This window comes from Filicampus tigris, chromosome 1, assembly GCF_054856515.1.
Source record: "Filicampus tigris isolate MCC_2025a chromosome 1, RoL_Ftig_1.0, whole genome shotgun sequence".
Taxonomy (NCBI): domain Eukaryota; kingdom Metazoa; phylum Chordata; class Actinopteri; order Syngnathiformes; family Syngnathidae; genus Filicampus; species Filicampus tigris.
Genome location: NC_141217.1, coordinates 16,218,553 through 16,231,908, shown reverse-complemented (window position 1 = coordinate 16,231,908; position 13,356 = coordinate 16,218,553). Strand labels below are relative to the sequence as shown.

Sequence of the window (13,356 nt, the reverse complement as noted above, 5' to 3'; positions counted from 1 at the left end):
AAAGAGACACTTGGCATCATCGCGGAGAGGCATGTGCTTTCAGCCAAGTATGGCCGCATTGGAACGTATTTTGGCTGTGACGTTCCAAATTGGACGGCGTGTTGTAGGCCGAGAAACTGGGGCCATTCCTCATCCAAATAAATGTGCACGTCTACTCATAAATATCCTGACTGGTGTTTAATGCCTAACCGTCCAAACCGTCATCAGCAAAGAAGCAGTGTTTTTTTTTTTTTTTGTTTTTTAGCAAATGACCAGTGTGCGCTCGTCCCAGCATAAATCTAAGTAGCTCTGCTCACTTCCACATTTCCTCATCCTCATATAAATCAGCCACGGAGAGGTTAATCCTTTAGACATGTTGAAGTGGTCATTATTAGGGATGTCCACGTACATTTTGGTGCCAATTGATCACCGTTTATGGATGTTGCAAGCAATGAAAGTACAATGATTTCCAATGGAGAGTTTGTAATCTGTCCCTCCAGTGACTCCCACCGAACATAGACAGAACGGTAGGGGGCGCGGCCATTTTCCTCATTAAAAGAAGGAGTTTTTCAAGTCGTCACTTATTTCCAAATTTCTCCAAAATGAATTGGTAACATAGAATATGACAACTCTTTTCATTTTCCTGATCAAAAAATATATAAACAAAACTTGTTAGTGAAAACACAGCCATCGGCCCAAGCATTCCTTTAATGTTTATTTTTTGCGTGCGTACATTGTATTTGACAGTCACATGGCCTCCGCAGTGTCAGAGGTGAGGTTGCGATTGTGACATGCGCACTGGGCGCTGTTGTTCACAGTTTATGACAAGCGCAGGCCTTCATCTGTATTAAGAGTTAATTTTTTTAATTTCATTTTAAAGAGGCAAAGTGACGATGGAGGGTATGGACCTGGACGTGGACCAGGAGCTCACGCAGAAATTTAGTTGCATGGGCACAACAGACAAAGACATCCTCATCTCGGAGTTCCAGCGGCTGCTCGGCTTTCAGCTTAACCCCGCCGGATGCGCCTTCTTCCTGGACATGACCAACTGGTGAGCTCGAGGACTCGACTGGCCTGTTGAACGGGCTTCGTTATAGCCACTTCACGCCTGCTAGCTAACATTACATTCGCGGATATTAAATAATATGTACCCTCGTAGAACAACCATTCCTTTTTATGTAGAGTACGTTAGTTCGAATGCTATGATATTATAATGATTAATATAATAAGTCTACCTGAAAGTGAAAGAGCAGACGCAAACTTTCACAGAGAAATGTAGATAGATATCAATCCTGGTGTGGTGACTTGGTTATATACTTTAGGCAGCAATTAGCTGAACGAGTAGAAAAAAATGGCAGTTTCCTTATATGCATTTGTTTCTACGGGTTTCACGCTATTATTTTATTCGTCACAGTGGTAATTAACTTAACTCGCAAAACTGAACGCAATAACTAACAACCATGTTTTCCCCGAGATGCCAACATAGCGTGGATCACGTGAAACATTAATCCACGTAAGGCTGTTGAAGAGACCAGTATTATGTAACCTGGCCGCAAACCCGAAACGTGTCGCAAGCCTGGACGAAATGTCATTTCCTGTTACTAGACAATCTATATTTACAGTTTACAGAATGTGAACGGTAGACTGCACAATCGACTATACATTAGGTCAAAATTATTTTCCCACTCTGCTCTGTAGTTTCAGTGTACAGCTGTGAGATAGCACAAGTCACGTGAGACGCGTAAGTGCCCCCCTCAATCGGTTTGCTAAAAATAAAATACGTTAGTTTATGGATGACGAGCGCGTCACGTGAAACACCCACTCGCGCATTCAAGTTTTTTTTTCGTTACCAATCCAATCATTAAAGTAAGTTGAAAAATAGTTGAACAAACAATTTACGAGCGTCTGATTTCAAAACTAGTTATCCATCAATTTGCCGTGTAAATGTGATCGTATAAGGCGATCATATAGGTTTACAGTCATAACGGCCCTCTGAGGGAAACCATGACTACTATGTGGCCCGCGACAAAAATGTTTTTTTTTTTTTTTTTTTACATGTTCGAAAAGGAGTAGGAAGAAGTATATGTATACTTTTATATTCCTTCCCCTTTTATCAACATTTCATCAACAAGATATTACAATACTTTCCTATTTTCCACTAATTCTATAACAAGAAATAGTATGATATATATTAGAAACTACGGGCGATACACTTTCATATCCACTACTGATTACTATATCAATAAATGCTGTTAAGCGTAGTTCACTATTCGATTTTACTGGATTCTGTTAATACGGATTGGTACACCTATGATTAGAAATATGAGCAAATGGGTTTACATAATGGCACAAAAACAATAGTAATAATAGCAATAATGACAATATAACCAGACAGTAATGACCATAATATTATAAGATATATATATATATATATATATATATATATATATATATATATATATATATATATATATATATATATATATAAAATGATAATATTTCAACAACTATATCAGCCCCTCTTCATTTTATATTTCTCTAAAATACTTATTTTATATTTCGTTTTGAACTGGTGTATGTTTGGGGATTGTTGTAGATCAGTATTCAGTTTATTCCATAGTTTTACTCCACATATAGATACAAAAAAGCTTTTCATTGTCGTGCGGGAGTACTTTGTCTTTAAATTATGTGTTCCCATTAGATTATAGCCACCTTCTCTTTCTCAAAACATACAGTATTTTGAATAATATTACCTGTCTGTAAATTATGTTTTGCATTGTAGATTAGTTGTATAGTTTTATATTCTATCAGATCAAACAACTTTTAGAGCGTAGAAACAGTGGATTTGTGTGGTGCAGATAACTGACGTTGTGGATTGCTCTCATTGCTCTTTTTTGCAGTATAAAAAGAGGCTGCATTGAATCTGCACCTTGTATGTGTTTCCCCAGACCTCTGAACAATAGTTTAAATATGGTAAAACTAGTGAGTTGTAAAGAATGTGCAAGGATTTTTGGTTGAGAAAATGTTGATCAGAAGACCGGTGATAAAATCGCCTCAGCCACCTTCATATAATTTAGGAAAGAAAGTGACACAGACGTCCACACATCCATTCTAATGATTTGCTTTCCTTTGATTTGAAAACATTTTTTAAATTTAAAATGTTATTTTAAAAAATGATCTACTTCATATTCAGAGTTAAATACCCCAAAATAACCTGAGTCACTCTCAATCTTGACTTTGTACGAAACTAAACTATGTCAATTAAACCAACTATTTATCGACAAGGCTTTGAAACCACCAGCTATTAAATTGATATGAAAAACAATAGTACTAATCAATGTTGTGTGACTACCTCCTGGATGTCTCCTTTCTGCTTGCTGTTTCAGGAATTTACAAGCAGCCATTGGAGCATATTATGACTTTGAGAGTCCTAATATCAGTGCGCCGTGCATGTCCCTTGTGAAAGATGTGACTATTGGTGAAGGTGAATCAGTTCCACCTGACACACGTTTCACCAAGACTTGGAGGATACAGAACACAGGTAGAGCCCAAACAACAGTCAATTGTTCACCACATACAGTGTATTTCTCTTGGCAACAGGTAGAAAACAGGTGTTGGAGACCACTTGATTTAAAAGAGGGATTACCGTTTTAGGTAACTGATAGTTTTCTCCGTGGAATATCTTGAAATTTGGAGTGATGAATTTGGAAGTGTTAGTGAAAGACAAACAAACTTCCAATGAGTTTTATAGACATTTATATTCTATCCGTGTCGCAATGCATCGAGCAATCTATTATTTCTCCCACTCATCATTTACAACCATGCATTTATCCTTATTTTCCTATGTTTTTTATGTAATTGATAACTGGAATACCATAATTTGTGTCAAAACATTTTTGTTTTCCTTCTTGTGCAGAGTTTGGGCTGGCTACGTAGGTAGCAGCGGCCACACAAATATAACCACAAGTTAAATAGCGCTGCATATGTCCGTCTGTCTTCTAGGTGCAGAGTCTTGGCCTCCTGGGGTTTGCCTGAAGTATGTTGGAGGAGATCAGTTTGGTCATGTAAACATGGTAACGGTACGGTCTCTAGCCCCTCAGGAAATGACAGACGTGAGTGTGCCTATGCAGAGCCCAGTGTCTCCTGGTATGTACCAGGGCCAGTGGAGAATGTGTACAGCAACAGGACTTTACTTTGGAGGTACGTGTAACTATACAAATAAAATAAATACCCATTGTTACTTTTTAGCATTCTCGGCTTATTTCAAAGTTCTGAAACTTTTAGACACACATTTCTATGCTTTTTACAGACTGCAGTTGTCCATTAGTAGTATTTTCGGGCTGGGCTGCAAAGATAGGTATTTTAAAAGCCCCACTACAGACATAGCCACAAGTCACCAATCATGGTACATTGAATCCAAAGCCATTATGTGCAGTTCAGGTTTCCTTATTGACATACAAAGATTAGCACAAGTTATCCATTGAAATATTAACAAACAAAAAAAAAAACACTCTCTAAACCAGGGGTCTCACACTTAAAATATGGGGGGGCCACTGGAGATAATCTGGGTCACATCAAGTATTCCACAAAAAAGCGGTTCAAGTACAGCAGTCGACTCTCGCTATTCCGTGCAAACCCAAAGAATTCTACAAAAAAAAACCCTGATAAACATTCAGTATGAGTTTTCAGTGGAAAATGGGGAGGGAGGGTATCCCGGGAATTTACTTTTATTTATTTACTTTTTGTGGGGAAAATTAGATATTATTTTTAGGCAATAGCCCAGCCCTACCTGGTACTTGGCATACTCCAAAGCATGTCTAGTTGAGTAGTCTGATTTCTTGAGCACTGCAACTTTCACTTTGCATTCAAGACATGTTGGGGTGCCCCCTATGTTCAACAAAAAAAATAGAAACTGCAGACTTTCTTTTTGGCTCTCGGAATCACCAAAAGACCGGTGTGTTGCATTGCGAACGAAGGTTTCGGGACAGAAAGACAGTACCACTAAGTCGGCAAGATGAGACGGTGCTAAGATGTGTAATATTTTATGAGTAAGTAACTAAACCTTAAAATAACATCTCAAGTGAAGCTGGACTACTAATTTTACTAATTAATAATCAGCAAAGTGACTCACTATCAATATTAAATTCAGCCAGTCTATCAATAATAATTTCAAGTTTTCTTGTAATGCGAGTTTTTTTATGATATCATGAAGCCATTTACTAAGCTTACTACCAAAAACACAGTTCTGTCTTACATCGTAGTTCAATTCTGTAATCCACCCTGTTTTGTTTTTTTTGACAGACATTATTTGGGTGATCCTGAGCGTGGAGGTCGGTGGCCTTCTCGGTGTCACACAGCAGCTTTCGTCCTTTCAAGCAGAATTCAACACCCAACCTCATCGCAACGTAGAGGGAAATTACAACCCCTTCGCCTCACCAGAGAGAAGCAAATGGCCAAACAGCAACACCAGCCTCCACCATGACAGCAGTCATAAAGTCTCAGAGGAACACTGGCAGGGAAGCCCGAACCAGCTGCAGCAAGATCAGAATGGACTTTCACACAACTCTGTGGACATAGTAGCAAACAGCCTACAAAGCAATCTGTCAATAGTCACTTATAATCAGGTAAGGTGTCACAAGGGCCACGCAAATATTTTTGATTGGCACTGTCAGACCGATTTTGTGCACTGTAACCTTCAGAGACAAAATACTGTAAATATTGTCGCTGTCTGACAGAAATGTCATACAGTATGTCCACAAAGTGGTCTTTTGCTTTGTCGTCTGTTACCCTTACACTTAATCAATTTAAAGTGTTGAAAATGAAGTGAGAAGGGATCACTTAACTATTGGACATTGCAAGTGTCGTATAACTTGACCAATTAATCATTCCACAGCAGCCTTGCGGCATTATGTTGCCTCAAGATTGAAAGTCGGAATGATTTTTAGACAATATTGAGAGAAAATAGTGTAGACACATTTGAGTAAGGCTTTTTTAAAGATTAATATTGTGATGCTTTGTTGTAGAAGGAAGCACGTCACCCACAAAGGCAAGTTTGCTTGCAGATGAATATCTGTTGATTACACCCCTTTGTTAGCTCATCATTGTTTTTAATGTATTAATGATTCAAACAATGACCCAGCAGAAATAAAATGATAATTAAAACAGTTTAATATAGCTGTCTGGTCAGACAGTTTACCAGACTGAGTGATTAAGAAACTTGGCAAATCAGTGGTCATCACATTACCTGAAGAAGATTTTATGACTTGCCAGAATTTTTGGGGATTGTTTATATTTTTTATGGATTCGTTCAAATAAAAGTCAGATTTAGCTCTCTTAATAAGGGAAGTACATTTATTTCTAAGCTGACGAAAGCTGAGCCAGTCCAATTCTGTCTTTGTTTTCTGAGCCGCGGCCCAAGCACTGTCTCGCTCTTTGAGGAGGTTTCCAATTTCCTGGGTAAACCAAGGATTATTTCGCCTCTTGACCCTAAACTTCTGAAAAGGAGCATGCTTATTACCAATACGGCGGAATTCATCATAAAAGTAATCCAGAGCTAAGTCTACATCAGCAAATAGAGCAAGTCTTCTCCACTTTGCTTGCAGATTAGTATCTGTTGATTACACCGCTTTGTTAGCTCATCGTTGTTTTTATTGTATCACCCACAGAAAAATAGTTTGGGAGGAAGATGTAACCATGGTGGTTTTTGTGTAGTATTAAAGCCTTTGTGTCGTTAGGGGTCAGCGCGAGCTCAGACTTTGATGTGCGCAGCTGGTGGCGATGATGCGTGCGTACCGTTTTAATCATAGTTAAATTAACAAATGGGCACCATTTTTGCGGTGGTGTTGATGTTGGTACACAATGTTGTGTAATACAAACTTAAATTATGTGGCCTTTAGGAACTCAAGCAAGATTTCCTGCCCAGTTGTATTTTTAGAGATGTGAGCATTCTGCAATGCCTTTATCAGTGTATCTAAAAACTCATTTGCATATTTAAGGTGGAAATCAACCCAAACATATTTTTTTCAAGAATATGTTCCCAGCAGGCCTACTAGTTGAAACGTGGCATTCTGATTAATAGCGTGTTTGTGCAATTTGAGTTGAGCAGCAAAATCCACCCATTTTTAGCCATCTAACAGGGCGGCCATTTTGTCATTTCTGTCGACTGAAAATGACATCACAACTACCCAGGGCTTAGGGAACGACCAATCACAGCTCGCCTGTTTTCTAAAGCTGAGCCATGATTGGTCGTTACCTGAGCCCTTGGGTAGTTGTGAGGTCATTTTCAGTCGACAGAAGTGACAAAATGGCCGCCCCCGGAGATGACTAAAAACGAGTGGATTAACTCTTATTCCACAAATGCAATATTTATCAGAATGCCTTGTTTCAACTAGAGGGCTTGCATAGAACATATTCTTGAAAAAAATGTTTGGGTTGACTTCTACTTTAAGCTGTAGGAACCTTGTAAAGCCTATAAAGCCTATTCACTCAAAGTTTCCTCTTTTAAGACAGAATTTGGAATACATTTTGATGGTTATGCCTGCTGCTATGTGCAGATTGTGTGCTTTTTATTGTATTACACCCCCCCCCCCCCCCCCCCCCCACACCCACCCCCCCCCTTCCCCCTCAGCAGCCTGAGCCAACATTTTGGCTATGCAAGTCTGCATGTGTACTATGAGCTTGGTCGAGTCTCCAATTACGTTGTAAATGAAAATCCTTGCTCTGTATACTTGATGTTTTCTAACTCTTCCTCTTCCTTACAGGGTTTACAGGAGCCTTCCCCTTTTGGTCACTCATGAATCTTGGGACTTGTTCTAGAGAAGCCGCTGTAAAAAACACCTCTGGAGCCTACCACATGGATAAGAGAAGGAAGAGGTTTTATCAAGTCGCCGCAGGAAGGTCTAATCATTTTATGCAAAGCGGCTGGACCCTGCAGCGACACATTTCATCAACAGAGGTCTCTGAAGTTGGATCCACCAACATCCCACAGCCACTGTATGCTCACGTGAATGCTGAGATAAAAAGTAGCGCAATTGAGTCAATTGAGTGATAACTTTTTTTTTTTCATACAATTTAGTTGTCAAGAGTGCAGTTGCGTGTATATGTGAAGTTTTGTGTATTTTTGTGAGTGTGTGTACAAGTTGAAAGAGAAACTTTGGAGGAAAAGCCATTTATTTTGCCAATTTATTCTCCGGTTTCTGCTCCGACTGCCCAATTCATCGATTGATTGGGTTTCTGGAAAGTTTCCCTTTAACAAAGAAAAATAATATGGTCATTACAGAAAACGCATGTCTTATTTTTATAATACACAGGAAAATCTTCCAGAAAATATGAAAAACTCAAGCCAGATAGTGTACTTATACGCCCCACCCACCCACACACACACCCAAACGAGTCATCTATTAAATGCAAGCAATAGTTTCTGAAATAGAATGCACTACAAAGATCCTCCACTTGAGGGTGTCAGGTTCACTCACATACTGTACTGGGCAGCTTCAATAAGTCATTGATTCTCAGTCGCACAGTCCATATTTGGGTCAATCAGATAAGTTTGGATTATTTGTAGAAAACACTTTATGATGCCTCATACTGTCAAACCTGTTTGGCCGCATTAAATTGTGTTGGATGTCAGTGTAATATCCCATAACTAAATTGCATCATTAAAGGTTATCTTGCAAGGAAATATTACTAAATTAGAACTATAGACTTTTGATCCAATGCAGAGATCATTTGGGCGCAACCATCCATTTTCTTCTGGTGCATTCAGTTAACCTGACATGTATGTTTTTGGAATGTGAGAGGAATCCAGAGTATACAGAGAATATCCACACAATTGTGTGGAGGTCAGACAGAGAAAAATAGCGATTCAAACCCACACAACCTTTGACTGTGAGGTAGATGTGCTAACAAGTAACCACACGCTTCACCGTGCTGCCTTTGAAAGAACCCATATTATTTACTTAGACTGCTGTTTTAAAGTCAACACTATCCTAGTCATGTCTCCATCATGTTAGCTAAAGTATCGCATGATTTATCATAATTCCCAAGCGATGGAACCAATTAATAATCTATTATATCACTGGTCTGCAGTTTATATGAACTACAATGCATAATTGTAAAAATCAAATCCATTTTCATGGCCATTTCATTTTAAAGCACTTGCACAATATCTTTTAATTTGAATGTATTTGATGAATGTAAATAAGGAAAACATTTGGAAAAATGGTGAATTAGCCCAAAGAGTATACTTTGTTTTTGTGTTGAGTACTATTCTGCTACTTTGTTTTTCTTTGCTGGATGCAAACATCACCAATCCCCCTGTGACTTAAGAAATGACACATTGGTGGTGGTCTCATTTTTTGTCGCTGCATATTTAGTAGCACTGGACTGGCTGATCTATGCACTGAGTAACGTGACCTCCGAAGGCCTATGTGTGTGTATGTACGTGCGTGCGCGTGTTCTTCCTACAGTTGAGTTCCGAAGGGCTAATTGACCCTGAGAGTGTCAGTTACAACCATTTGTAACAGTACTTTGACTGGTGAACATCTTCAATGCACCTGTAACTTGTAAACCCCAAACGAGGGTGAACTTTGACAACACCAGCTGACACCGAAGCATGCCACAAAGACAAAACAAATTCTCACAAGAGGTCAAAGAGCAGCACTTGAAGTTGCTCTTGTTAGTGACTTGTCAAGTGCAACGTGTGTTTATCTTTGAAGTTTCCAATGGTGAATCATACAGTAGCATGTTTCAGAATGAGGGAGTGTTCAAAGCTTTTTCTCTTATAAGTTTGATGAATGTTTGTATGAATAAATTATCACTGAAAATTGACGTTTTGTTTTTTTCTTGTTTGCATTAAACAAATGTACAACACTGCTCCACCTTGGCCGCAATACTCAAATGAAGGCTTTGCTCCTACGCATCACATTAAGCCTTAAAGGTGAAGTCAACCCCAAAATGTTCTGTACAATATGCGCCTCCACTAGTACAAACACACCATTCTGATTAATATTACATATGTGGAATATGAATTAAGCTCAAAATCCCCCCGTTTTCTACCATTTTAGAAGGCTGTCATTTTGTCACTTGCTGTTGACTGAAAATGACATCACAGTTGCTAAGGGCTCAGGTAACAACCAATCACGGCTCACCTGTTTTCTGAATCTGAGCCTGTCTGAAAGTCTGGTTGTTACCTGAGTAACTGCGATGCCACTTTCAGTTGACAAAATGGACAACAACGGGTGGATTTTACTAAACCCATACTCCAACACAATACCAATCAGAACATTGTGTTTAGACTAGTGGGGCTGCAAATAACATTATTGTAAAGAAAGTTTTGGGGTTGACTTTCACTTTAAGTGAACCAACTATGAATGCCTTGTAGTGACTTGCAGGTCCTTTGAAAGATACTAAGGGCCCTGTTTTTGTAGACAGGCCTTTTCGTGCCGGGCCAAGTCTACTTTACTGTGTTTGGGAATTTGACAGAGCAAGGGTGTTTTCTGACAGTAGTAGATAGTTGGTGACAGAAAGTAGACTAGACCTTAGAACGGGTAAAACCAGGTCTAAGTTTTGGTGCAGGTGGTGTAACGCGATTTTGCTGGATTTGATCAGGCGAAAGCAAATAGTTTCTGGGCTCCGCTGATATATGTGGTGGATGTCATTGGATTTCATTCATAAATATGACAACTGTGTACATTTAGCAAACCCTCTGAATCATTGTAGAAATCAATTCATTGATTTCACTATTATCTTTAAAGAGGAAGTCAGCTCCCCCCAAATTTTTTTAATATGTTTTATGCGGGCGGCAGGGCGGTCGACTGGTTAGCACGTCCGCCTCACAGTTCAGAGGTCATGGGTTCGATCCCGGCTCCGGCCTCCCTGTGTGGAGTTTGCATGTTCTCCCCGTGCCTGCGTGGGTTTTCTCCGGGTACTCTGGTTTCCTCCCACATTCCAAAAACTTGCATGGTAAGTTGAGTGGACTCTCTAAATTGCCCCTAGGTGTGATAGTGAGTGCGGATGTTTGTTTGTCTCTGTGTGCCCTGCGATTGGCTGGCAACCAATTCAGGGTGTCCCCCGCCTGCTGCCCAAAGACAGCTGGGATAGGCTCCAGCACGCCCCGCGACCCTTGTGAGGAGAAGCGGTATAGATAATGGATGGATGGATGTTTTATACGCCTTGACTAGTTTAATATGACATCCTGGTTAATATTGCGTTTGTGGAATATGAGTTAAAGGGGAGGTCAACGCAAACATTTTTTTTTCCAAGAATATGTTCTATGCAACCCACTAGTTGAAACAGGGCATTCTGATAAATATTGCGTTTGTGGAATAAGTGTTCATACACTCGTTTTTAGCCATCTCTGGGGGCAGCCATTTTGTCTTATGTCAACTGAAAATGACATCACAACTGCTCACAACGACCAATCACGGATTCAGAAAAAAAGGTCAGCCGTCATTGGTCGTTGTGAGCAGTTGTGATGTCATTTTCAGCCGCCCCCAGAGATGGCTAAAAACTAGTGAATTTTGCTGGTTAACTTATATTCCACAAATGCAAAATTAATCAGAATGCCGTGTTTCAACTAGTGGGCCTGCTGGGAACATATTCTTGAAAAAAATATGTTTGGGTTGACTTCCTTTTTAAGAAGCAAAATCCGTCTCAGACAGTGGTCATTTTGTCGACTGAAAATGACATCACCGTTGTTCAGGGCTCAGGTAACGACCAGACATAGCTCACCTGTTTTCTGAAGCTGAGCCATGATTGGTCATTATCTGAACCCGGAGCATCTGTAATGTCATTTTCAGAGCTGGGCATTACGTCCCGGGGGCGGAACAGTCTGTCCCCAACAGATGCCCATTTTTGGGATGGAGGACGACAAGTTTTAAAAAAGGGACAGACTAAGCAAGCGCGGTGGTGGATTTTAGCGTGTGACGTGGTCGTGAGGTGGCCAAAGTTCATCTCAACCTACTCTGCGAAATGGACAAATGACAAAAATGGCCTCAGAATTCTTCAAATGCATCATTAGTTACCCAACTGCACGTAATTACTTGCTTTGGGAACGCCCCGAAGAGGAAGATTGAGAGGAAGAATGAGATGAAGAAAAAGGAGAAGAAGGAGTGCTGGGGTTTGACTGTGGGAAATTTGAAACCTGAATGCCCCAGCCACTTCATTCTCGCACATTGGAGAGGAGAGGGACTTTGCTTGATAGTAGACGACAACTGGCAAAACAAAAAAAAGCAACCTGAAGGGCTGACCAATGGAAGTGCTCCCTGGACCGGGCAGTCTCCGCCCATCGGTTCAGAGACTGATGTCTGATGCGATGACATCCAAACAATGACCGCTGTTAAATAAAGCAGTTACATTACAACTCTCGACTTGCTCACTTTGTCTCCTTGCATACATACAATGTGTGGTGGCAAGCGGTTCGTCAAACTGTTAACCCAGAAGTGGGTGCCCATAAAGTGCGCGGATTTGAATCGTAAATTAGCCAGCTAATGAGCTTTAAACAAACCTCTGCCGTTAGCATCCCTCCCGCGGCATCATGCACGGATGTTTTTTTTCGGGTGGGTGGGGGCGCACGTGAAGACCGAACCGTTTTAAAAGGATGAGGGTGGATGGGGTCGGAGGACGATCCATCCATCCATCCATCCATTATCTGCCGCTTATCCAAGGTCAGGTCGCGGAGGCAGCAGCTTCGGCAGAGAAGCCCAGACTTCCCTCTCCCCAGCCACGTCTTCCAGCTCTTCCGGAGGGATCCCAAGGCGTTCCCAGGCAAGCCGGGAGACATAGTCTCTCCAGCGTGTTCTGGGTCGTCCTCGGGGTCTCCTGCTGGCAGGACATGTCCGGAACACCTCACCAGGGAGGCGTCCAGGAGGCATCCTAATCAGATGCCCGAGCCACCTCAACTGGCTCCTCTCAACGCGGAGGAGCAGCGGCTCAACCCTGAGTCCCTCCCGGATGGCCGACCTTCTCACCCTATCTCTAAGGGAAAGCCCGGACACCCTGTGAAGGAAACCCATTTCGGCCGCTTGTATTCGAGATCTTGTTCTTTCGGTCATGACCATAGGTGAGAGTAGGAATGTAGACCAGTAAATTGAGAGCTTCGCCTTGCGACTCAGCTCCTTCTTCACCACGACAGACCGATAAAGGGTCCGCATCACAGCAGACACTGCACCGATCCGCCTGTCGATCTCCCGTTCCATCCTGCCCTCACTCGCGAACAAGACCCCAAGATAATTGAACTCCTCCAGAATCAGGAGGCAGAATCCCATCCCCAACCCAGAGAAGGCACGCCACCCTTTTCCGACCGAGGACCATGGTCTCATATTTGGAGGTGCTGATTTTCATTCTGACTGGTTCATACTCAGCTGCGAACCGCTCCAG

General features: G+C 41.2%; 1 protein-coding gene across 1 annotated transcript; it reads left to right on the top strand.

Annotated features, from left to right (window-relative positions):
• Positions 1–732: 732 nt before the first annotated feature.
• LOC147152996 (protein ILRUN-like) lies at positions 733–9,807 on the top strand. Its single transcript, XM_086013260.1, has 5 exons — positions 733–1,030; positions 3,366–3,520; positions 3,982–4,179; positions 5,281–5,603; positions 7,740–9,807. Exons 1-5 carry the CDS (start codon positions 873–875, stop codon positions 7,773–7,775), a joined length of 870 nt encoding a protein of 289 aa, XP_085869386.1. The 5' UTR covers positions 733–872; the 3' UTR covers positions 7,776–9,807.
• The last annotated feature ends 3,549 nt before the right edge of the window (positions 9,808–13,356 follow it).

Bases quoted from the DNA above. Each gene is read 5' to 3' on its own strand.
- LOC147152996 (XM_086013260.1), top strand. From the start codon at position 873: ATGGAGGGTATGGACCTGGACGTGGACCAGGAGCTCACGCAGAAATTT. The intron at 1,031-3,365 runs GTGAGCTCGAGG...TTGCTGTTTCAG, and splicing joins TTCCTGGACATGACCAACTG to GAATTTACAAGCAGCCATTG. The intron at 4,180-5,280 runs GTACGTGTAACT...TTTTTTTGACAG, and splicing joins AACAGGACTTTACTTTGGAG to ACATTATTTGGGTGATCCTG.